Source organism: Rhinolophus ferrumequinum, chromosome 23, assembly GCF_004115265.2.
Source record: "Rhinolophus ferrumequinum isolate MPI-CBG mRhiFer1 chromosome 23, mRhiFer1_v1.p, whole genome shotgun sequence".
Classification (NCBI taxonomy): Eukaryota; Metazoa; Chordata; class Mammalia; order Chiroptera; family Rhinolophidae; genus Rhinolophus; species Rhinolophus ferrumequinum.
Window position 1 is genome coordinate 17,702,782 of NC_046306.1, and position 26,983 is coordinate 17,729,764.

Here is a 26,983-nt window from a genome sequence, read left to right on the forward strand (position 1 = left end):
CAAAAGCCAAACCTCGTAGAACAAACATAAAAAGGACAGGTAGGAAAACTTCCAAAATTCTGTTACTTCAGCTGGAAGGGGTTAAGCACAAGACACCGGATGGTCAGAGACAGAGAGCTTTTGAAGATACATATTAATCTTGCAGGTAGGAAAGGTTAAAAAGAAAAAAACAGAAAAGAAAAAAATGATAGCATATTTCTTGAGCAATATTTACCAGTCATGCTGCTGTCTCTGTTTATCCCATTATGAAGTTTACAGTGAACAAATGCTGCATCAAATAACCATGATCCAAAGAGATTCAAGATGCTGTTAACCTTTGGTCTCCGAGGGGCAGGCAGTGGCCGGGGTTCTGTACTAGTCTGATTTGGACTTGACAGAGGAGAAGTGGAGGATGTCTGGTGCTGAACTTTCGAGGCATGAGCAGTACTAACCTATGAGAACACAAGAATATACCCACACTCATGAAAAGTTTGAGGAAGCAGCAGGACTTTTTTTAAAAAGGATGGCAGATTAAAAGGGCAACTTTCTACAGAATAACAATTGTCATGGAAACTCTTACTGTGCTTGTTTTCATGGTGGCCTTATTCACCGTAACAGCCCGGTGCCTCCGGTTATGTGGTGGGGTGGTATTGACAGCAGTGCTTTGAGGCATACTTAATCTGTTCACAGGTGTTGGAGGAGCACTGTCTGATCGGGGTCTAGAAATGCCTTAAAACAAAAGATGAACAGAGTTATTCTTCATAGTTCAAAATAGGCAGTCAAAAAATCTTCCTCAAGCAACACCAGGGAAGATTTGGGACAGACTACAGCAGACAATGTTAGTGGCCTCCCAATGGCCATTCGCCCATTCTTCCTGAGTTATAGAACATAAATTTTAGTTGGACATGGCTACCTAGAATAAACCACTACATTTTCAAGGCTCCCTTCCAGCCAGTGTGGCCATGCTCTGACCACAGAGAAGTGGGTGATTGTTGGGTGGGTCTTTCCTCTTAAGGAGTTAAGAGGACCAATCAAGTGTAGACTCTCCTTCCTTCCTAATTCCTAAACAGGATAGTTGGGACGCATTCAACTATCATAGCTCATGAGACAGTACACAAAGGATGAAGTCACAAGATGGAAGAGCCTTGGGTCCCTGACAATAAGGGAACTGCTGTAACAGCCCTGCACTGCCTAACCCTGGGCTTAACTCATGTGAAAATAAACTATCTTGTGTATTAAACCACCTGTAATTTTGGTTGTTATATGGCAGCCAAACTTAATTTGAACTAATATATTATCTACGTAATATATTAACAAATACATATAACAAATGTTTTAGAAAATGATGCATAGTAAATATCATTGTCTTTCAACAGGTAAAAAATATCTGACTTTTTATATTCCTAAAATGTGAAAAACAGTTTGAAATAATGGTTCACAAAAGGTATATAATTTGCCTCCTAATGTTACACATAAGAATGATATCTAATACATTTTAATTTGTATTTTCTTGGATTACTAGTAAGAATGAACACTTTTCTCTTTTGTAAATCTTTTTACTCATATCCTTTGTCCATTTAGCTACCGGGTCTTATTCTTTTTCTTATCATTGTTTAATATGTTTGTATAGAGACAACAAAAACCCTCTAGTTTCCTAGTTTGTTATTTGTAATCAAATCTTTGGGCTTTCCATAATACTCTCTAAAACCAGACTCTAGAGTTATCTACATGTAGCTCTTCAAACACCTAACAATACACACAAAATTCACCTAAGAATGCATCCACCAGACAGCTGATTCCACGCATGGCACGAAAAAATATTTGAGGCAGATGTTTAAGGCAGGGATACTGATTCAACTCTTGCGGCATTCCGCTCACATTCAAGAACTGTTCCTGAAATTTGGGAGTAGAGCTTATAATGGCTGGGTTACTCAAATCCACGGGATTACTATCAAAAGAGAGAGAAGAATTAATTACACATTTAGAAGTTTCTTTAGCAATAAACTGCATGCAATCTAATTTAAGAACAGGGCTGTTTGTGCCTATTTAATTCAGAGAGGAGACTAATCTGTATTTAACAGGCAACGGACTCAATCACCAACACTTCTTTCCAGAAGATCTGCACTTTGTTTACATAAACTTACTCTGCCTATTCAGAGAATGAGAATCAAAATAACACTAGAAATTTTTAATTTTTTAAGAGTACACATAGATGTTTTTCTAATGTTCTATATTTTCTAATAAGCAATGGAATAAAAACTGTAAGTCAATCAAAAAGAACTCCAAGGAGAAAATTTTACTATAATATTAGCATATCCAATTTTTAAAAAACTAATTGAAAATTGGAATTACTAAAGCAATACATTTCAAAACAACATATTTGGACTTGAGTTATATTTTCTGTATAAGTAATTTTAAATATTTCCACTGAAAAATAGATTTAGATTTCCACTCAAAATGGTCTGCTTTGCTGTCCATTAAATAGCCAACTCAAAGTAATAACCTACAGCCAGCACCTGGAAAAAATTTCCACTAGCTACAAGTTCAAAAGAACTAGGCTGAGAAATACAAATCAGTGGTTTATAGATGCTCTACCCTTTGAAACCTCTCTTTCCATCCACTCAAACCCTTAAATGCAAGTGGGAGCAGGGGAGCATATATACATGTATAGAAATGGACTTCTAGTATTAGCACACTGTATCCATATGACTAGTTCATGTGGGGTAGAGGACATACGAAGTCTAGGAGCAGTGCCAAAAGGTTTACACCAGCTTCTCCAGATGTAAACCTGAAATGATTTTATTGGCACTCAAATTTAGAGGACAGATTCAAAAAAATAAAATTTGAATGAAAATGGGTAACAAAGGACTTAGGTCAGATCATAGAAACTGCACCCCTGCAGCTCCCAATGCCCTGTATATCTGACACATGTGGAAAGCCTGTTAAAAATCCAGATTTGACCTAGATTTACTGAAATAGAACCTCCAGGTGGAGCATGAATGGCAGGTGGCCATGCACAAAGAAGTCCAAGGACAACCATTTGAGAAAGGTAGTATTCTAATCAAGAGAAACATTTTTCCCCCCTAGATAAAGATATAAAGCATTACCATACGACGCAAAATTTGGGTGTCTATCTCCCCATCATATTCCGCCCTCTTCCCAGGAAATTTGCCAGTGACCCTTTCTGAATAAGCTTCGTGGACCTGCCTCCCACCCAGCCACAGCTCATTTAACCAAAAGGGTAACACTGTCCAAAAGGTATCTATCCAGATGCTTGCTAGAGACCTACAACTGATGTAGCCTAACTAACAACATTTAATCCAATTTATCCAGTTTGAGAATGTGAGCAAAGGGAAAGCCCCGGTGCTAAAATGGCTAGAGCTGTTAAGTCACAAAGCTGTTTACACCACTGGGCAGTTATCATGGGGCTGCATGTATCCCAAAGGCAGGAAGAAACAGGAACTCAGGGGAAGCCTGCCAGAGAAAGAGAAGTGTATATATGCACAAGAAAAGCAAAAAAGCCGAGAGAGAAAGATGACAGAGTGGCTTGTTCCGAGGCTGCTTTGATCCCTCCCCACCTTGAGTACTGGACATTCGCTTAGAGTCCAATGAGACCTCTCTATCATCTTTTCCCCCTGCAATTGTTTAAGTAGGTTCCTATTCTTTATATCTGAAAGAAGCTTGACCATAAATAATAAAATCTTTCAGCTCAAGAAGATAAAGCCTGAAAAGATCAATTAACAGTGAAGAAATGGGAAAAGATTATCCAAGAACTACCTCTCAAAAAAGATTTCAGGACTAGAGTTTTACTGGTGATGTATTTCAAATTCTTAAGGAACATACAACTTTCATGCAACACAGCACAGAAAAAGACAGGACATTTCTTATTCTTTTCTTTAAGTTACCAACACATAAATTAGTCAAAAGATATAACTAGAGACAATTTGGGCGGAAAAAATATTAAAAGACTGGCATTCCATACATAACCAAGTACAACTTTTCTCTCAGGAATGAAACGTGATTCAATATTAACATAAATGAATATATCACGTCCTTAGGTAAAAAAGAAAAAACATTTAATTGCTTAAATGAATCCCAAAATATGATTTGAATAAAATTCAGTACTATTCCTGATTTTATTTATATGTGAATTTTTTTAATTGCTTAGGAAACCAGGAACATAAAAAAAGAATAACTAATATCAACAGCCAACATCCCACTCAAAATTTCATGTAGTAGATGCATTCCAATGAAAAGCAGAACAAAAGATGTCAAAACAATGTCATTTTAATTCAGCAGTGTTCTAGAAGTTTTGACTAATGCTGTAAAATAATATACAAAAATAATTATTATAACAATAGTGGCAACTTTTCAAGCACCCATCAGACACTAAACATTGTACTGTTTCATATGCTTTTTCTTCAATTCTTATAACAAGATGGATACTATTACAGTTGACCGTTGAACAATGTAGGGGTTAGGGGAACCGAACCCCACACAGTCAAAAATCCATGCATAACTTTTGAGTTCCCAAAAACTTAACTAATAGCCTATTATTGACTAGAAGCCTTATCGATGTCATAAACTGCTGATTAACACATATTCTGCATGTTACATGTATTACATTCCTACAATAAAGTAAGCTAAAGAAAACGTTATTAAGAAAATCCTATGGGGGTAGCCTGGTGGCTCAGGTGGTTGGAGCGCTGTGCACCTAACGCCGCCGAGGACACTGGTTAGATTCCCACATAGGCCAGTGAGCTGTGCCCTCTACAGCTAAGACTGTGAACAACTGGAGCTGGGCTGCCATGAGCAGCCAGAGGCTGGCGCGGGCTGCTGTGTGCTGCTGCGGGCTATCGTGTGCTGCCAGAAGCGGCCGGTGGCCAGCGTGAGTGGCCGGCAGCCAGCGTGAGCAGCTGGCAGCTGGTGAGTGAGCTGCTGTGAGCGGCCGACCAACGACCGGCGACTGACTGCCTCAGCTGGGGGAGCGCAAGGCTCATAATACCAGCATGGGCCAGGGAACTGTGTCCTACACAACTAGACTGAGAAACAATGGCTTGAACCGGTGTGGGGGGGAGGTGGAAGAAGGGGAAAAAAATAGATAAATAAAATAAAATCAAGAATGGTCAAGGGAAATTTAAAAAAAAAAAATCCTATGAAAGAGAAAATATATTTATAGTATTTATTGAAAAAAAATCTGCCTATAAATGGATCCGCACAGTTCAAACCCATGTTGTTCATGGATCAACTGTATTATCCCCATTTTATAAATTAAAAAGAGACTGAGACTCAGAGAGACTATTTGCTTGCTCAAGTACATAAAGAAAAAAATAGTAGAACTTGAACTCATGTACAGCTCTTACTGCAACTAAAGCACTTTTAAGACTGAAGCATGAATTACTAGAAAGGAGACACTTCTTATTTGCAGATAAGTGCCCATAATGCCTAGAGCTCTTTTAAGTGTCCAAAAATAATACACAAAAACAAAATACAACATTTTCTTTACAGCAGTAATAGCTACTTATAAGATTTAATAGCAGAAAAAATTAGCCTTTCACAACATCAGCAATAAATACTAGGAATAAGGGCATAAGAAATATGCAGATTTGTGTGAAGAAAACTACAAAACACTTCTATAAGGTATTTAAGATTCTAAAAAACAAAAATACCTACTCTTAGAAAGACTCACTATATTAAGGTATCAACTTTTCCTAAATATAAAAACAGGTGTAATACAATTCTCATCTTTGGCAGTCTGGCTAACTGTTCACTAGTTTTTCTTTTCCTCCTACTTCTCTTGTAATTAATGGCATTGTATGACTACCGGTCAATGGAATATGAGCAGCAGTCATTTACATCACTTCAAGGCCTGGTTCATAAAAGCCTTCCACATAATTTCCGTTGCTCTCTCTCCCATCTGCTAGCCAGAAACAGAGGCTCCAGCTTACAAAGCTGAGGCCCTAGTAATATAGCCACATGCTGAAGATGGCAGAACCTCTGCCACGCTGGGTCCCTGAATGACTGAGTAAGCAGAGCCACTCCCTACCTGACTTGACGAAACTTACATTGTACTAAGCCACTAAGATTTTCTGGTTCCTCTACCAATGCAGAGTGTGTCCCTTACCTTAATCAATACACAATCCAAACCCCAAAAGGTTTTGTGGGTTTTTTTTTTTTACTTGTGTTTTATAACTTTATCTGGAATGTTAAACAGGCAAAGAAGAGATGAAAAAAAAAATTCTAAGAAATGGAAAAAGGGAAGACAGTAACTACTACTATAACATTAAAATAATTAAAAGTGAACTTGTACAAAAATGAAGCAATTAATGGAATATATGACCCAAAGACAAAACCTGGTATATAAAAAGGAACTTAATGTCACAAAGGAAACAAAGAAGAAATCATAGGTGAATCTATCTGATCAAAGAACAGACTTTCTAATCTTAAAGGAAACAGAAAATGTTCACAGAAAAATAGATTTAAAAAATAAACTGAAATCACTGAAAGATGAAAAACTACAAACTGAAAAAAAAATGATAGAAAATGGTTAACATCCTTAATTTATAAAATGTTCATACAGAGTAATTTAGAATCACCAAGTATAAAAATAGAAAAATGAAGCTAGTCAAACAAGAAAGAGAAAATATGCAAGGAAAACATTTAAGAAGCAAGAGAGTACACGTTCCAGAGCCCAAGGATGGGCCTATTAGAGAGAAAGGTAGGAAGTGATGAAACTGAATTGAATAGAATTACTATAAAGAATGAAATAGCAAGAAGTAGCAATTTATCCCTCTGTGAAATTTTACAGTGTATCCCTCAGTAAAATTTTAAACAATAAGACTACTAGAGGAGAAGCCCTGAGAGCCAGACTGACCAGTCAGGGATGGTCACAGAGAATGTGACAGTTCCCACAGAATGTGACAAAGTCCTGAGAGACATATCATCCAGGCTGCAGCAACAGGCAAAAGAACAAATGCTAAATCTACCACAGGGAATAAGCTTCCAGAGAGCACAAACGAAGAGCAGCTGAGGATAGCCTGACCGTATTGCAATAGGGAGAACAGGAGACACATTATGTGGATATGTGTGTTGTCCAATTTGGCTCCTCCTGACACTCAGAAATCCAACAAGAGAGTTACAGCATGGTTCTTGTCCTAAGACACTGGGTAAAGAGCACATGAAAAACTAAATTAACAGTACCTTAACATATGTAAAAAGCGAAACCATGTCTGTGCAACACACTCATTATCCATTTCAGGAGGGATCAGACTGGCATCTTCATCGGGAACTTTAAATGGAGGAAATGAAGGACCATATGTAAAGCGTAGCAATCTAGAATATAAGAAAATACACACCATTAAGTTCATTTTCTTAACAGAATTAAAGATATACTCGAGCATTAAAATACGGTAAGAGAAATAAGAGAAAATAGATGAAACATGCATTGTACCTCACTGAAGTAAGATAAATGAAAACCCTTGATTATAAAACAAATTGGAAGACTTCCAGTTTTATAAACTATTTTAAAAGTTTTATTTAAAACATTTAATTTACTTATTTTAATAATTTATTGTTATTTATGTTATTATTTTAATTTACATTTTATAAGTTGTACAACTTATATTATAAATGTATCTGTTATTTATAGAATTATTTCTTTAAATGATTTTATAAATTTATATATTATTTAAATTTATGATTTAAGTAATATAAATTATTTCACATTATAAGTGTTATATTTTATTATATAAATATAATACCTTTATAATATATATTTATAATTACATTATTTTGCAATATAAATATTACATATTACTAATTTATAAAATTATAAGTTATTTAAAAATTTTTAACCTAGAACTGCAAATGACAAATAGTAAATTAATTATATAATCATATAATATGCAATTATATTTATATAATTATCCAATTAGTCATCTAACATAAATAATAAATTAAATTATTTTTAAAGGATTCATCCCCTTGCCAACGCCTTCAACACAACTTATTCGTAATAATAACGGCAAATTTATTTGTAATAGTAACAGCAATATAACTTCACATGAGGTTTAGAATTTATAGTGTACTTTAAAAGTAATTCAACAATTCAATTACTTAATTTAATAGTGATAGTCCAAATGTATTAAAACTGTTTAAAACCCTTTGACTCAATTATTCTACATCTAGAGATTAGATCTTAATAAAATAACCAAAATACATACAAAGATTATATAAAAGCATTCATGTCAATAATATTTTTAAAGTAACACACTGGGAACATAAATATCAAAACAACAAGGAAACTATTAGATGAATTATAATTCCATTCATATAATGAAAACGTATAAAGCCATTAAAAATAGGATCTTGGGATCTACTCAAGAGGAAATAAGGCATATGTAATTAATGTGACAAGAATCAGACATCAAATGAAAAAAGCAAATACTATATAGAATAATCTCAAATTGATTTTTTAAAAAAGAGAAATGGAAAACAATACATCAAATGTTTAACACTGGTTAGCTGTAAGTGATGGATATTTCTCCCTAAATCTTCCAAATTTTTTATAAGCATGTATTGCTTTTATAATCAAGATAAAAGTATTAAAAATAGATTCATAATATTGACATTCACCAAGATATACCAGAATAAACAGAATATTTCAAACCTTCATCTTTTAGTTTAAACAATGATAATGATATAAACATTTTATTATCTCAGAAAAAGACCAGTCTACCCTGATATATAACACCACCTACAAATTATTTGTTCCTGCCTCCACCCCCTATCCTACCCCCAATCAAACCTGAATCAGACCAAATCTCTAGATCTAACTGTATTTCCAGCTGACAGGAAATACAGGGGACAAAGGAACATGTTAATTAACACAACTTAGACATAATCAGAAAAATCCAGAATGTGAAACACTCTATAAGACAAACAACCCAGTTTCTTCAACCAAAGAAAACAAATAACCTGCAAAGAAATAAAAATGAGAGAGCAGAAACCTACAGCTTAAAATAGGCTTAAGAAACATGTGGACTAAATGTAATGTAAATGTAATATCTAAACCCTGTTTGTTTTCTGATTCAATGGAATCAATTGTAAAAAGAAAAAATATAGAGACATTCAGGAACATCTGAGCATTGAATGGCTAACTGCATTAAAGAATTGTTAGCATTTTTTAGGTGTGATATGGTATTGTGACTATTTAAAAAAGAATCCTCATGTTTTAGTTATATATTAAAACATGTAGAGTTGAATGAAAAAAAGTCTGAAAAAAAATGAAGCTTAACAGTTTACTCAGACTAATGATTGTATTATACATAAATGGTAAAAAAGGTAAAATTATTACTATAAAAACTGCCTACTTTGATTACATAGTAGCACATTACTGTATAATCCCATTTCTGTAAAATTATATATAAACATATATAATAGGATTTCTGGTGAAATTAACTTTTTCTGTTATACTTTTGTGTGATTTGTTTTTTAAAAATAATGATCATGAATATTTTAAGAAGGTGTCAGATTGGCGAAACGGGGAGTGGTGGGTAGGGTGCAGAATTTATCTGCTTTTCCAAGGCATTTGCTGAATCTGAAAGGTTTTAGATTAGACAGACACTAGCCAAACTACCATATCTATTTTTTAAAAGTGACTCGATTCGGTATATAAAGTACTGTAATGAGAAACACAGGATACAGGCTTTTTACAATGTATTGCATGAATCCCAGAAAGACACGAAACAGAGGCAAACTGCCTAAGGCCAGCAGATGAAGGCGGGCAGATCGATGATAAGCCACCTGGAAGTGAGCGCACAGATGACCTTGCTCCACTGCTCCACCACGGCGGGGTGATGCCTCCAGTTAGCCACCATCTCCTTGGCTGTTTTCCAATATGGAGGTGTTGGGAAGCACCGAGTACACGCGAGTAACCAAACCTCGAAGAGAACACCAATCAACTTCTCTGCCAGGTTCTCAGCAATGCCACCTTTCCAACAAAAAGAAAATGTATCTTTGGTGTACTTACTTTTTAAAGCAGAATCTTTAATTCGCTAATTTGGGAGAATTGGTCAAAAAATTAAAATAAACGCAATGCTAAGTTCTGACTTTCAAATAACCATTTAAAAGTAAGAACAAGAAACTATTCTTAGGAGCTCCTAGGAGGGAAAGCATGGATCCATCAACCAATTATCACTTTGACAGATTTCAAGTTACCCGGCCCAGTGTTTGTATATTGAAGATCTCAATCCTCTAGCAAGTGGGACAGGAGCACAGCGGGGGAAAGGAAAAGACGAGTGCTCATGAGAACTGACTACTAGGAGGCAGTTTCTGTGCCAAGTAGTTGATACACACGACCTCCCCTAATCCTCACATGAATTCTACAGGGTATATATATATGTGTGTGTGTGTGTATATATATATATATGTGTGTGTGTGTGTATATATATGTGTGTGTATATATATATATATACATATATATACATATATATACACATATACGTATATTTTTAAATTTTTGTTGGGGAATATTGGGGAACAGTGTGTTTTTCCAGGACCCATTAGCTCCAAGTCAAGTTGTTGTTTTCAATCTAGTTGGGAGGGCACAGCTCCCTGGCCCATGAGGGAATCGAACCAGCGACTTTGGTATTATGAGCACTGCGCTCTAACCAACTGAGCCAACTGGCTACCCCAGGATAGACATTTATAATACCTATTACCAATTATAAATTAACCCATTTTGAAGATGAGAAAACTTAAGTTCAGGAAATTTAAGTAACTTAAGTCGGCTCAAGTTCAGACAGCCAATAATGAAAAGAATCAGAACCAATACCCAGGTTTTTCTACTCCAAACGTAGTTATAAATTATTTCAGGTGTTTGAAAGCCCCCCCTTCAAGTGAGGAAGCAAAATGACTAGTGCTGCACAGGACAGAGCCTCAACCATGAAAACAGAGCTGTTTCTTGGCTCTGAGTCCTGGAACTAGGGACTACAGTGGTCTGTACTGGGGAACTAGAGGGCTCTACTCGGCATAGCTCCAGAAGGCAAACTTGCTGCTTGAAGGAAAAGATATAAGGATGTGTAGGTCAAATGAGCAAAAAACAAAGTTTCAATAATAGTGAGCCCCAGAAGGGGATAAACTGCCTGCCTTGTGTTGCTGAGATCCCAGGCCTGGGGAGTGTGTAGCAGAGAACACTGACAGTGACTGACGGCTAGCATCGACACCAGGTGGGTATTCCTATTGTGGGGTCTCTTTCAACACAAAAATTCCATGATTCCTTTTAGATATTTTCTGGACACAGCATATGTGCGAGCACAAACGCACTCACACGTGTGTTAGTAAGAGACCACACATATGAATAAGTAACAGGGAATTTAGAACTAGAGTATCAACTTATAGTCTGTGTATACTGTGCTATAACATACAAAACAGGGCTTCTAAAATACACTCTGAAGTCTTATCGGAGGCTTTGTAATGGCTAAGTAACAAGCAGAATACTGTCATACTTCCAAATGGAACACTTTAAGACTGTGTAGGTTTCATCTGCTGAACAAAATATCTTCTGTACCTATCAAGTTTTCAGAGTCTACTTTGATAGCTATTTTGTAATCAGGTACATTACATATAGGCTCTAATTTAATTAGTTGTTTCTTATCCAGGCTTTATCTAATATATCAAACAAGCTACTACTGTTCCTATCACTATAAAAAATGCATTAATTCACTGAGTCCCTCTCTACCATCACTGAAGGTAAAATAACTTAATATTGTGCCTTTGAAGGTTTCCATTTGAAGAATTGTTAACCCTGGTTTGTCAACTATTATGCCAAAATTTAAAAGTAAACCGTCTTTGAAGCTCAGAAATAAATTAGAGAAAACAAAATTAACAAACCTTGAACAGTTGGCGGGGCTAGAAGTATGTCATTAATCTGCAGGAGAAATAACAGTAAGACTTCCCAGGTTTCTCGGGCCATGATGGATGACTCACGGGCCAGTTTCTGAATGGCTCTCAGGACCTGTAAGCATAGTCGGATCTGACTGGAGCCTTGTTCCTGTCTGAAGAAGATAGAACATATCACTGAGCAGCCTGGAGGTGAGAAAGCAACAGCGTAAGGACAGGTAACTATGGACGCAGCAAGCAATGGTCCATGGCGCTCCCTAACAGCGTCAGCAGACAAGGCTAGGCACACCCTCTTTAGGTCAGTTCCTTCTTCCCCCTCATACAGCTCAGCACTCAGATCTCAGCCTACCACTTGTATCAGAGCTTGAAAGCTCCTGGGTAGAGAAGGGGAGACTGCAAATGTAAGCTTCAACTCTGGGTTATCTATGTCTATAATGTGATGCCTGGCACATAACAAAAGGTACGCAATAGGTTTCTGCTGAATGAATGAATGGATACCCAAAGCCACTCCTGCTGCTCACATTGAAGCAGAATAGTCTTTTCATTCTTTAAAAAGCAAAATTTTAAACACACATTCACAAGAATTCTAGTGCTCACAGTGTCTTTGAAGCTAGTTATCTGCCAGCAAAGAGCCTCTGGATCCAAAGGAATATCCTAACAGAACTGGAGGTGGGAAAGTAATTGCCTCAGAGATGAGCACCTGCTACTGCTGTGCTACTAAAAAAGGCAACTTAACCCGAGATGAGGGCTCCAAAGGTTCTCAAAATACCCTAGAAGAATAGTTATGTAACTCTGTTTAGTGCCCAGTACCATTTTTGTCCAAGGGAACAATATAGGTCAAAGTATTAGGGCTAGGGCTGAAGAGGAAGGAAGATAGAGGTCCAAGTCCCAATCCTTATCCACACCCTCCAAAGTAGACGATCTGAGAATTCTGAGACCAGTAGGAAACCCACTGCATCAGTGAATGGTGGGTTGGCCTCCAGACCTCCTATGTGAAAGCCAAGACAAGTAACCAATATTATTGAAATAAATCTTGAGGCCAAGTTCCTATATATTGTGACACATCACAAAAAAACTGGTAAAAAAATGTCTGAATCATTCCTCCTTAATTTTAAATGCATAAAAGAAGCTGCAAAACTGTTCTTCTCCGGAGCATTAGAGATCTTGTTCCCCAGCATGTCATCAATTTAGCTCAAATAAACCCTTACACACACACACACACACACACACACACGCACACGCGTGAATCAGAGTAGGAAATCTCAGAGACTCCTCAAGAAATCCAGAAAATGAAGTGAGTACCCATGGAACTCCTACCCCAACCTTAGGATAGAGATTCTCAGATTCTAAGCCAGAAAATCAGACACTTACCCCAGAGGTGCAAACAAATGATACCACTAAGTTTTCCCAAAAGAAGTCAGACCTAATGCAAATGATGAGACATTCACCTAGGAAAAGCCAAGAGACCCCAGGAGCAGGGAGCTGGCCCACGTTCAGGTGGAGGTGAATCCAGTCCATAAGGGCTCAAGCTTGTGTCTGTTGCTCCGCTACTTGAAGAAGAATATGAAATTATATAATAGCCCCAAACCTCATCTGGCCATCTAAGAGGAGGCCCAGAAGAAGAAATCAGAATGCCACCAGTGACACTGGGGCTGACACTCTTCCCTAGTCACACTGCATGCCTCCCACATGGGACCTAGGCCCGCCCACTATTTCCAGCTGTCTGCCCAGTGGCAGGAAAGGAAACATCTGGTCCTTAGGTCTAGCAGCCTCACTCAGAAAGCCTCAATTCAAGAGCAGTGTCCAAGTTTCTAAAGCTAAGAGAAGCAAGGTAATCTTTACTAAAAACTAAATAGGAAAGTCTAAACACCAGAGATTTTCCTTCCCTCTCAATATTTTCAAAAGTAACATGCTCTTCAGAAAAACTTCTAGAACAGGGACTGGTGAACTATGGCCTATGGGTCAAATCTGGCCTGCCATTAGTTTTTGTAAATGAAGTTTTATTGGAACACAGCCAGGCTCATTCATTTACATATTGTCTGTGGCCGCTTTCTCTTTACCAGCAGAGCTGAGGACTTGCAACAGACACCATATGGCCCACTAAGCCTAAAATATTTACTATCTGGCTCTTTACAAAATAGTTTGCCAACCACTACTTTATAACATCACGTTTTTTCAAGTACAGTATATTTGAGCAATATATCAAAATCCTGATCATTTTTAAAAGATGGCTCACTCTCAATTATGCAAAAAAAAAAAACCCAAAAGAAATCAAACTGATAGGCAAAAGAGAAAAGTTACATTCACTTTGACTTAATCTCTAGCAAAGTGGTAAATCGCAGTTTCTTCTACTTTGAGTGTCACTTTTTATAGACACAACTAAGTAAACTTGATGATAATTTTGTGAACTATCTGAATCAAAAAGAAAAAAATGAAGTTTCCAATAATGGGAGATGAGATTGTAATTCAATATTCAGCATTGAAATTATTCAGTTCTCTAAGACATTATTGGACAGGAGAACGCTAATACTCAGTTCAGTGCCCTCTCAGAAGTATGTACACACACTTTTGAGAAAACAAGCTAATTACTAAATAATACAATGAACATTTATAAAGTAGTTTTTTCTCAAAAGAGAAAAGCAAAAGCCTAATTAAATTCAAATGCCATTGATTTTTTTTCATCAATAGAAATTAACTGAGTACTGAGAGGTGGTAAGGGTACAAAGAGACACAGTAACAATACAACTCAGGAGACCGTCCCATGCACAAACAAAAAGGCCAACAAATCAGTCTCCTAAATGGGATGACAAGAAAGCATTAAAAGTATTATACCATTTGAGAAGAACCGGCTTAGCCACAAACAACATGCTAATTACTACCAAGCATTTCCTGTTATTACTTCCATTTGAAATCAATAAATACAAGCAACCAGCATTTAATCCACACCTAAGGTAATATCAGTATTGCACCAGGCACTATGGAAGCCCAAAATATATACAATAATAGATGGGGAAATGAGACATACACATTTTAAAAGAAAAGCAATAAAACAGGGGAGAGGTAAGAGTGACACAGGAAGTAAGTACCACACAGGTTCACAGAAGGTGTGATCACTGTGGGCCTCAATGGTTAGGTAAGGCTTCTCCTTACAAGGCAGAATTTAAGATAAACCAACAAAAGTGAGATGAGGACCGCTGGGAGAGGAGGGGGCGGGGGGAGGAAGAGGAAAAGGGGGAGGAAGAGGAGGAGGAGGAAAACTGAAGGCTAGGTGATGAAGGGGAAGATGTTTCGGGAGTCTTAGGGAATGATGAATTTATGAGTCTGTCTGACCAAAGAGCAGGGCTCATGCAGATTTAGTAGCAGCTATTCTGGTGGGGGCCAGATTAAAGCAGGCATTTCAGACAAGTAAGTTTACACTTGACCTTGCTTGACACCAGAGTTCTTAATGGAGATTTTTCCTTTTCAATTCAGATTTTCCAAAGTAATTTTCCTTCTATATTTAAAAAGCTAAAATTTATGGAGCTGGTTTTTGGATGAGTCAAAGTCCCTCACCATCAGACAGATCAAAAGCTCTAACCAGAACTTTTCTAAAAGGAGACACGCCTCCTTGCCTCTTTCAAAAACATTGAAAATAGGGTCAGCCTGGTGGCTCAGGTGGTTAGAGTTCCATGCTCCTAACTCCAAAGGCTGCCGGTTCGATTCCCACATGGGCCACTGGGCTCTCAACCACAAAGCTGCTGGTTCTACTCCTCGACTCCCGCAAGGGATGGTGGGCTGTGCCCCCTGCAACTAGAAACGGCAACTGGACCTGGAGCTGAGCTGCGCCGTCCACAACTAAGACTGAAAGGACAACAACTTGAAGCTGAACGGCACCCTCCACAACTAAGATTGAAAGGACAACAACTTGACTTGGAAAAAAGGCCTGGAAGTACACACTGTTCCCCAATAAAGTCCTGTTCCCCTTCCCCCCCCCCCGCCAAAAAAAACCCACAACATTGAAAATAGCTAAAAATACATTTTTTTTACAGAAAATCCCCACAAATGGGCAGGGAACTAATGCTTTCTTCTCCATTAATTTATATATTTCCCAAATTCTTTACAATGACATAATTTTTTTAGAAACAGAAAAAAGTTTAAGCACAACTAAGACACATATACTACATTACAATATTGAAGGTGTCTGCTTAGCGATGGGGTGAAAGTCAGTAACAAACTGTCAAGATAATCTGTTGGCCTACTATAAAATGGCCCCTAATAATGTCAAGTCTGCTTACTTCAATGTCTTCATTCTCTCATAGGAAAGATTCATTTTAAGGTAGAAGGTTTAGTTGCCCTTAGCTTAAGTGGATATAAGAATTATGACAGACAACAGTATGTCTTTTTGAATGGAAGGGAAAGGGTTCACAGTATTTTAATATCGAATAGCTATCAGATTTAAAAGAAAAGCCAAAAGCCTTTAAAATGAACACACACTTTTTAAAAACCCCTAGTAAACATTATATAAACCTATCTCTCCTATCACTTATATTACCGTGTTTCCCTGAAAATAAGACCGGGTCTTACATTAATTTTTGCTCCATTAGGGCTTATTTTCAGGGGATGTCTTCTTTTTTCGGGTACAACAATCTACATTTATTCAAATACAGTCACGTCATCTTCTTCTGGAACATCGTTATAATGTACTAAATGTGTCTGTCTGGCTAAGATTTTAACTGGGGCTTATTTTAGGGGTAAGTCTTATTTTAGAGGAAACATGGTATTAGGTTGGTGCAAAAGTAATTGCGGTTTTTGCAATTCTTTTTAACCTCTGAAACCACAATTACTTTTGCACCAACCTAATAATATACTCTTTAAATGAACAAGTAGTAAAAGTAAACTGTTCAAAGGACTAACAAAAAAATAACATTTATGAACATTTTACTATGATCCTGATAATAGGCCAGATAGACAGGGATAGCTTACCTTGGTACAAAAAGATTTTGTAGGTGTTTTAGTATACTTTGAACATACAGGTTAGGTTCTTTAATAACTGGCAATGGAATAGAATCTTTCGGCAACACTAAAGCCATAATCCAATCTGTATATACATCAACACAATATTTTACAGTCTCTCCATCCAATGGAAGGGTCAGTCCATAGCAAATTACTTCCATGGTCCATTTTACCTAAACAAAAGATAATATACATATAGAATTATCACACACCCCTATCTATATCTCAGTAGACTGATTTAAAATATTAACCTCTTTTATTGCCAAATAAACCTCTCAATTGACGGTGTATTCATCTCAACATTTAGATCAGATTTATGCTAGAGAAAGCACTCTCCATGTATATAACATACTAGGACATTTTCTAAGCAAAAGATTTAAGAAGACAATTGGGCTAGCCCACTAGCTCAGGTGGTTGGAGCACCGTGCTCCTAAGGCCAAGGTCACCGGTTCGATTCCCACATCGGCCAGTGAGCTGCGCCCTCTACAGCTAAAATTGTGAACAACTGCTCTCCCTGGAGCTGGGCTGCCATGAGCAGCTGGAGGTTGGCGGGAGCTGCGGAGTGCTGCCATGTGCCGCCGTAAGCCGGCAGCCAACGTGAGCTGCCCAGCGACTGACTGCCTCAAACGGGGGGCAGTACAAGGTTCATAATACCAGCATGGGCCAGGGAACTGCCCTACCCAACTAGACTGTGAAACAACAGGCTTGACCAGGAGTCGGGGGGAAGAAAGGGAGGGGAAAAAAACAGAAGAAGGGGGGGAATAAAAAAAGAAGAAAATACTTATTTCTAAATAGTAAACCTATGTCGGCATTTACCCTTTAGACATTATTACTGTTCGCTCTGTGAAATAAAAAGTAAGTACAGGTCATCTTGATTTTCCATAAAGAATGGAGGCACAGAAATAGAAAATTTCAGATATTTTTCTCCACTTAATTGTATACAGGTACACACATATTTAAGAAATTGTGTACATAAATTCAATCACATTCCATTTCCAGATTATGCAATGTTAACAGACAACAGGAAGGAAAATGAACTGCTCAATTCTTATCTTGTGACTATTTTCTCTGCCAAGGAAAATAATATTTAAAATGGAAAGGTAAGAACAAACACAAGTGAGAAGGGACTAAAGCTGGGTACGTTTTTAACAAGGCACTTAGCTGCTCTAAATGAGTTCCAGCCTCCTGACCCATCTGAATCACAACCGAGAGGCTGAAAGAACTTGCCTAAGAGACTGCTGAACCACTGCCTCCAGTCATAAAGAGTGAATAAGGTGAGATGAGAAAGGGAATATAGCTCAATTTGCAAAAGAGAATGAAACTATATTACAGATACTATAAACTGGAAAGTTTAAGTGAATTCCAGACAAAACTGGGACAAATTACTAAGCAGATGATCAGTGAGCACTTATAAAAGGGAAGCATGGTCACTGGGAACCAGCCTGAAAAAGAACAAGTCATGCCTGACAAGCTTCATTCCTTTATTAACAGGATTACTGTGGATGCAGCTGACAATTACATAATCCTGGTAGTTTATGAAGCACTTTCATCTAACCATCAAAACAACCCTGTGTTCGAGGGTAAACTATCCTCACTTTATAGATAAGAACACTGAAGCTTAGGAAAATTAAGCAATTGAACCCTGGTCTTCCAACTAGCAATCTGAAGCTATTCTCACGCTGCCATTAACAGCCTTCTCTGTGAAAGCGATCTGGGCATTGGCAAGAAATCTGGAGAGATGCAGGATATCCTCGTGCATAAGATGGAGACATATGGCCCAGAGGAAGGTAGAATGGCTCGATTTATAACTGGTGGAAACACCAGATGAGAGAGTAACAGTGGATTAATGCCCCAAAATCATTTTAGAAGAAGGTGCCCATGGCATGCCAATGGCCATGCCAACATTTTAACTTAGGAAAAAAAGAGAAAAATAGACTATATGCTGACCGTTCGTAGATATCACAAAGCTAAAAAGAACAGCTAAGTTGTTTGACAGAAATTGAGGATTCGAAAAGACATCCACAGCTTAAAACTAAAGTTGCATCAAGATAAATACATGATTGAAATTTTTAAGCTCAAGAACAACTACAAAGGCTAAGAGTAGGAAATATACAACATTATGTAATGTAATACACGTAATATACAACAGCAATGAATGTTAAAGAAGACTGTAACAGCACAGTAAAGACGTGACACATCAGAGAGTGGGGGCAGGATTAAGCTGCACAAGAGGAAGAATTTTAAAAGAGGTTGCAAATCCCTAATTCTCAGATAAAAGACAAAAGAGAAGCCATCTTTGGTGATGGTTTTATTGCATAATTGTAGAGGACACTGGATTCAAGGACTGTTCTCTTATATCCTGTGAGGGTGGGAAAGGAGGATAAACAAGGTCTGCACCAAAGCACCTCTATCCACTCATATGCCATCTCTGCCCAGGAGACGGAAGCCAGGGATGACAAATACATCAAGAGGACAGCATGCCAGGGCCAGTGCTGGTCCTCAGGGTCAGTCTCTGCGAGGATACTCCGAAAAGAGAAAAACGCTCCTCAAATAGGAATGAAGACCTTCCAAACCACCTCTGAGTGGAAACCTGAAGACTGAGCCTTGAGCTTATAGGAGAAAGGCCTGACACTCAAGATGGTCTCAGGCACGTAGCTCAGGTGGATAAGTGAGTCGGGCTAGTAGGAAGTCCCAGCAGCACATGGTACAACCCGTTCCGTGTAACTGCCATGAACTCTGAGCCCCCAACTCCCAACTCAAACAAAGTCAAAATGGAAAAGGCACACTACAGTGGGCACAAATCCATGAAAAAGACAACGTTAAATAAATTTTTCATTAACTTATATTTTCACATAGAATGAAATGAAGAAACACTTACTTCTTTGTCAGTTTTCAACAAACTCTCGCTGCCCGCCACTGAAGGAGTCACTAAGGCCTGCCCGAGAGGATGGACCACGGCACTGGCCACCTCTCGCCCAACGCTCTCTGGATAGCTGTGCAGCACGCTGGTGTGGCCCTGATCATTCTGAATCACCAAGTGCAGAGACCTCCATTCAGAGTACATCGTGCCGCTAAAGGACTATCCAAATGGCACCTGAAAGACAAGACAAAAGACAACGTGACAAATTATACTGTTGTAAATTAATAAGGGGAAGTAAAATACAGATTTACCCTACCTGGCAAGATAAAGAAGCTGCAACTACATTGCCTTAAGAAGACTGAGGAAAAAAACACATCTGAATGTTTAGAGGAGTACCCTAAAATAGCTTCCCGGTGAGATCAGGGAGGAAGGCAGACCCTGGGAAGCAGCTGTCTGAGCACCTTCCCACAAGAGCCCTTAAAGCCCCGGAGCAGAGCTGGGACAGGCGGCCACTGTGCAGGGAAAAAAACGATCAGATCTGGTACACTCACAGCATGAGGGAATCCTCCTCGCTAGGTTCCAGGATAGAAGAGGATGGAAGAATGGAGTGCCCTAAGTAGGAAAGGAAGACAAAGGAAAGACTTTACTCTAAGACCCAGATTTTTCAGTCAATGGTTTCCACGTACCTAATACATGCTGGAAACATACCCCTGAAATTGCCCACCAATGTCCTCAAATCAGACACAATATTCTTTGGGAATATTTCATTCCCGGCAGCAGTGGCACACAAACTTCCGGTAATGAAACACCTAGACGTCACAGTGTCCTTCAGAAAACATATTAAGAGCTGCCACTTACTGAGCATTTACTACATGCTACTTATGTAATCATCAAAGCAACTCTATGAATATGAAGTAATTTATCTCTATTTCACAGATGAAAAAACTGAGGCATAGAGAGGTTTGCTTCTTACCCAAGGCTTCAGAGCTATAACGTGGCAGAGCTGGGTTTTAACCCACATGCTCCTAACCGTGGCATGTACTGCCTCTCCCTATAATGCATATTCTCCATGAAATGATACCCAAATCTACCATACAAGTGAGAGATTTTAGCTACAGAGAACATATCTGTATGAATGCAATGTAAATATTACAATCATAAATGCCATATTCATGAAGAGAATCAAGGACAGTTAAGCCTTTCCAATTTATTTGTTAACTTCCATTTTCTACTTGCTCTGAAATGTTTGCCCAGACAGCAGTGTTTAAACAAAATACATGAATACATGTGATCTTTCAAAAGTTCTATCCCTTAAGCTAATTTTTCTTCGAACTGGAAAGAGACTAGCATTGTTGAATTTTATCTTAGAAAACCTCATTCCAGCTCATCAAGTACCAGTGTTTTTCAAGAGGATACGGTGTTTGAGAATCACAGGCCTACAGAGTGAAGAGCAAACTCCTTACATGAAAGTCAGTCATTCACAAACTAGTCCTAAACTACCTTTCTTTCTTCTTTCCATACAGAGGAACTCACCATCTGCCCTTCCCTCTCTTGTGAACCCTCCCCCATTTGATTTAATCTTCTCAGCTTCTTCTGGAACCTCATGGACTCTGGGCCCTGGTACCTCTCAGTGGCCCTGTGAGGTCTGATGTCCTCTTCCTCTGGACAAAGAGGCCCTGAACGGGGAAAGCAGGAGGGATGGGCCAGCACTGAACAAGGTATCTACAATTTGAAGGGTGGATGCAACTATTAAAATCGCTCAGTTTCCTCAGGATTTATAGCATTTCCCCCAAGGAAATCCTGGTGCCCCACCCCCAAAATAAGCACTCTCAAAAATGGAAGGGGAAAAAAGGAAAGCTCTGACAGGGGGCCATCCCCATCATCAGATGACAACTTATTCCCATACCACACATTTTTTTCCTCACCTTTAAAAAATTAATATATACCGGGGATGGCAAAAAAAAATGTATAGACACTTTAAGAAAGGAAAAAACTATTAAAATTGTAATAATATATACCGATAACAAAGGATGAATACAAGTCACGTCTGACTTCTGCAATTACAAGAAGTGCTCAAAGTGGTTACTGTCAGCATCCACACACTTCTGATTACGGAGAACTACTGCTTGAACAACATTGACCAAAGTGTCCACTTGTACACACTTTTTTGGCACCTGTTTTTTTTTTTGCCACCCCCAGTACACACACACACACATGCATACATACATATAGTATACATACAGTATAAAATATACACTATATGTATATATAGTCTTTTACATAAATGCAGAATATTATACAAGTTTTTTTGTTTTGTTTTGTTTTAGCATGCTTTTTCAACATTTTCATTTTTTGTTTGGCTTCATTCCCTGACCAAATAATTCACTTCCCTGGATACATAATCCATCTTAACAACCTAACGTTTCCTCTTGTATTTTGTTCTACCTTAACTCAATCTTATTAATTTATATACATGCATAACTAGGCATTGTATACTTTTCTGTCCATTTTTTTTCCTGTCCAACAATTCCTCATGAATATCCTTCCAATTAATAGATTCTTTTTAATGGCTGTGTAATATTCCATGACATGGGCATGGCATAATCTATTCAACCAGTCTCCTAATGAAGTACATTTACTTCATTTCCTTTTTTTTTTTTTTTGTCATCAGGCAATATTGATGCAATAAACATGCCTGTTCATGTATCTTTGAGCAGTGGCCTTTTAATTTCTATGGAACAAGTTCCCAAGAGTGAAACTGTTGGGTCAAAGGATTTATGTAATTTTAATGTTAACAGGTCTTGCCAGATTGCTTCCCAAGAAAGCTGTAACAATTCCCATTGACATAAGGAATGGATGAGAGCCCTTTCCCCCGTTAACCCCTTCCCTCCTGCCAGGAATCTGATTGATTGATTGATTGATTGATTGATTGATTGATTTGCCAATTCAGCAGGTGTGAAGTGAAATTTCATTGTTCTACCCAAATATTTATCTTTATTTTATAGCTTCTAGTTTTGAGTCTGGCTTAGGTGGTCTCTATCCCCCTTCTCCTTTGTCAGTGTTTTTCAAACACTGGGTCATGAAATAAATGTAATGGGTAACACTTTAGTTTTTAATTACGTGGAATCAGATATACAATAAAGGCATCACACATGGTAAAGGTCAGGAATGTTCTATGAAATTTGCTTCTTTTTTTATATATGCGTATGTTCTGGGTCACTGTGTAAAATACATTTGTTATGGATCTAAGTCCAAAAGCTTGAAAACGTAACTCAAGTGTCATGTAGCCTACTAAGTTTCCATGCAAGACAACTATTTAATTCTTCCCATATAAGTTTTATATTCATCTGGAATTTATTTCTACAAGAGGTGTAGAAAAGGTCCAATTTTATTTTCTTCTAGATATATAGTCAGTTGTGCCAGCATCACCTATTAAAAATACATCATTTCCTAATGAACTGAAATACCAGTTGTCATACAGTAAGTTCTCATTTATATAGCAATCTGTTTATAAATGTTTAACTGTTCGTCTATTCCTATGCTAATGCACAATGATTTAAATTCAGTGGCTTCATAACCTTTTTTAATATCTGGAAAGGAGGCCTCCTCCACTTCCACTGTTCTTTTTAAAAACTTTATTGGCTATTCTTGGGCATTTATTCTTCTCTATAAAATTTCAGATGATTTTATCCAATTAAAAGAACAAAGCAAAGCCTTGCTAGAACGCTAACTAAAATTGCCTTTTCCACCTTCCCAGCCTCAGTCTATTGCCGCTTCCCTCTGCCCCTCCATCCACACCCACAAGCTACAGCCAACAAGAATTACTGGTGATTCCTCAAGCCCCGCAAGTTGTTTCATACCCATATTGCTTACACTACTTCCAGTAACCGAACTGCCATTCCCCACTTGGTCCACCGTCTGAAGTACTCATTCAAGGCACAGCTCAAGCTCCTCTCCTTGGTAAAACTTTACTTGACTCCTCAAATCACCCCTCCTCCCCAGCTTGGAGCGCCTATCACAGGCTGTCCACATTGAGCTTCACATCAGCTTACCCCTTAGCTGTGTGAAGATATCTTCACCACAAGTGTGTCAACCCTTTTGGAAAGGAAACCTCACTTCCTGAATCTTTGAGTAGTCCCTGGGACACAGTGGGTACTGAATAAATGTTTCAGAACATCAAGGTTTACCCATGGAAAAAGGAAGACATTAGAAGGTGTTCCCCGTATGTCCAAAATTTTGCATGCCGTATACAAATAAAAATTGAAAATTGTCCTTTGTTTTAAGCTAATTATTAGAAAAATAAAAAAGTACTTGATGGTTTCCAAATATTTAAGGTATATTTAATTAATATTAAGCATCCATTCCAGATAACACATTATCGGAGGAAAAACATGTTTCAAGGAAGAAAAAAAAAAAAAAGGCAAGTTAGCTCTCAAACTCCATTGTATACATTAAGAATCATCTAGGGGTGGCCGGTTAACTCAGTTGGTTAGAGCGTGGTGCTAGTAACACCAATCTTGCTGGTTCAATCCAGCATGAGCCACCGTGTGCTGTACCATCCTTAAAAAAAAAAAAAAAAAAAAAAAAAAACTCTAAGGTGCTCTGATATAAAATGCATATTCCAAGGACCCTAGAAACTTTAATTCTGTAGGTCTGGGTGGGGCCTGGGAATCTGCATTTTAAGAAACAGCTACGACCTCTCCCAATTCTGAAGTAAAGACAGGAGTATCATTCTTTAAAAAAAACACCAAGAAAAAAACAATCAAAACAGGTTTCATACCTCTTAAATTCTTCTCAAAAACTTTTTAAAGTTTTTAAATGTGAGAAATTTTAATTCTTTAACTCTATTAATGTTTAACTCTATTAATGTTTAAATGATTAAATGTAAGAAAATATAATAAATGCTTACAAGAAACATGTAATGTAGAAAGGAATAGTGAGGATACAATTATAAAGTTGAACTGAAATATTAAAAATGTATGAATAGAAAAAACAGATGCTAAATTTTAAGAAAATACATACAGACAAAAACATTAAGACAAAAATGTGCATTATAATTACAGGCAAATTAGATAAAACAACGAAGAGAAAACCAACATTGGAAACAAACAAGGAAATCAAAAAAACACAAAGTAAAGCAGTTCTGTATCTATTGAACTAGCAAAACAAGTGATAAGAACTCAGTTCTGATTAGGAGGTAAGGCCAGCCGCACACATTCAAGAGCTTAGGGCAACGGTTTTCAACAGAAAACAACTGCCCCGAGGGGGTAATTTGGAAATATTAAGTGCACTTTTCGTTTACACAATGATGGGGGCGTGCTATTGGTATTTATGGGCAGAGTCAGGAAATCTAGACATCCTGCAATGCAGGAGACAGTCCTGCACAATGAACAATTACGCTACATTTCACATGACTTTCAAACGGCTGCCAGAAAATCATTCTGTTCTCAACTGTCTAAGCCTAAAAATCTAATTCCATCTTACATATAAATGCTTTTATAATAGCCACTGAATTACTGAATTTCTCAGTAATGCAATTAATCATATAAACTGAAAAAAGGTTGAATTTTTTTATATTTAGAACCTTACCATACCAAGATTTGTTCACCATTTCAGAAAAATCACATCACCAGAGGCCATGCCATTTGTCGCATCTGAGTTGCTAATATCTAACACACTGTTGTTAGGAAGACAATCACAAGAACTACATATATACTTATTTAGCCCTTATTTCAAAATGTCAAACATAAAAAAAAAAGTGCACGTAATTCTCTTCTCAATTTATAAGTAGACACAAGCATCTGACTACTCTGTTATGTCCTCTAGAACCTGAGCATTTTTACTGAAATACTAATTTTATTGGAAGGATAGTAATTTATACTTTTCATTTGTTAAAGAGTTTCATTGATTTTTTTGTAGTTCTATGTGTTGGTAGGTTATGTATTATCTGTTAATTTCACGATAATAAAGTGGTTATTACTAAATATTAGGTCTGAGTAAGCGGAACACCCGCTGCCCTCCTGCCCCACCCCCACCTCCTCTAGGAACCAAACACGTAATATAAACACGTAACTAAAGTGGGTAGGGTGGGCACTGTGGCAAACTAAAAAATATAGGCTCTCTTTAAAGGGCACAGCCACTATTCAGCCCCAGCCAACTATTACCTTGAAGGAATGCAGACCCAGTATTGTTAGATAATCCAATTTTTCAAGACACAGAAAAATTGGACATTTCTGCAAAGTCTCCTACTCTTTAAAAATGTTGGCAAATAATTCAGTTTTTAAAAAATCCACACAACGTGGGCTTAAAAGAACTCATCTGTAGGTCAGTTTATGCCTCTGATCAAAGATAAAGGCTGGTTTTGGTAACGGAATTAGCACAGTTCTTGTGGCATACCCCATGGATGACCTATTGCTGCCCTGGAAGTCCCCCACTTCACCTATGCCCCAGGGACTGGGCTTTGGAGGTCCCATAACTTCCAGTTTTGTTGCCGTTAGAGAAAATAAAGATGAGCACAGAGTGTAGTGTGACCGATGCGGTAGGGTGAAGCTCCCCTCCGCCGTCTCGTCAGTGAGCGGTTTATCCTTCAACAATAAGGATGCCCTCTTGCTGTTACAGCCCAGCCTGTCCAAAGCAACGAATCCAGAGATCTCAGAGAACATCACTTTCAGGAGCCAGAACTGCTGCACAGCCTTGGTCCTCCTGGGCAAGGATGTTCACATTCACATCACCCTCTCAGGACAGCACAGAGGCATAACAATGTTGGACCTTGAACGCCTAGTCCACCTGCCATAGGGTTTGTAACCCTATACTGTCAATAAATTGGCACACTTGTCAGGCACCTCAGGCTCATGTCATTTTTCTAATCATTCACCCAAGGACAGAATGAATGTTTTGCCAACACATAGCAGGAGACATTGTCACATCAAGTACCTTGATCCAGTAATACCATTTAATTTTTCCTTATAAAACAACTCAATAGAAAAATGGACAAAATGGTCACTGTAGTATTGTACTTAAGATGGGGAAGTGGGTATAATTTATCTGCCCATCAATAATGGGATAACTTTATAATCAAAACATAAAAACTATGTATTATAATATAGCCATTTACCATCGAGATGAGAAGCATGAAAACACACCGGAGGACTGGTTAAGAGCCAGGGCTCTGGGACTAGACTTCTCAGACTCAAAGCCCAGCTCCACCACCTGCAAGCTGGGAAAACTTACAGAAGTCACCCCACCTCTGTG

The 26,983-nt window shown here is 37.9% G+C and overlaps 1 protein-coding gene across 8 annotated transcripts in view; it reads right to left on the reverse strand.

Annotated features, from left to right (window-relative positions):
- RALGAPB (Ral GTPase activating protein non-catalytic subunit beta) overlaps positions 1 to 26,983 on the reverse strand; it is an 85,061-nt gene that overhangs the window by 51,886 nt on the left and 6,192 nt on the right. For 7 of the 8 annotated variants that reach the window (XM_033094488.1, XM_033094486.1, XM_033094485.1 and 4 more), the window contains exons 2-9: positions 19,751 to 19,966; positions 16,843 to 17,045; positions 11,872 to 12,035; positions 9,784 to 9,970; positions 7,180 to 7,311; positions 1,749 to 1,927; positions 560 to 708; positions 215 to 431 (exon numbers count right to left, since the gene is read on the reverse strand). In XM_033094488.1, coding sequence (XP_032950379.1) covers positions 215 to 431; positions 560 to 708; positions 1,749 to 1,927; positions 7,180 to 7,311; positions 9,784 to 9,970; positions 11,872 to 12,035; positions 16,843 to 17,045; positions 19,751 to 19,936 — 1,417 coding nt within the window. In that variant the 5' untranslated portion in view covers positions 19,937 to 19,966. Of the gene's footprint in view, positions 1 to 214; positions 432 to 559; positions 709 to 1,748; positions 1,928 to 7,179; positions 7,312 to 9,783; positions 9,971 to 11,871; positions 12,036 to 16,842; positions 17,046 to 19,750; positions 19,967 to 20,283; positions 20,345 to 26,983 lie in introns of all 8 variants that reach the window. The other variant, XM_033094482.1, reaches the window with a different exon arrangement.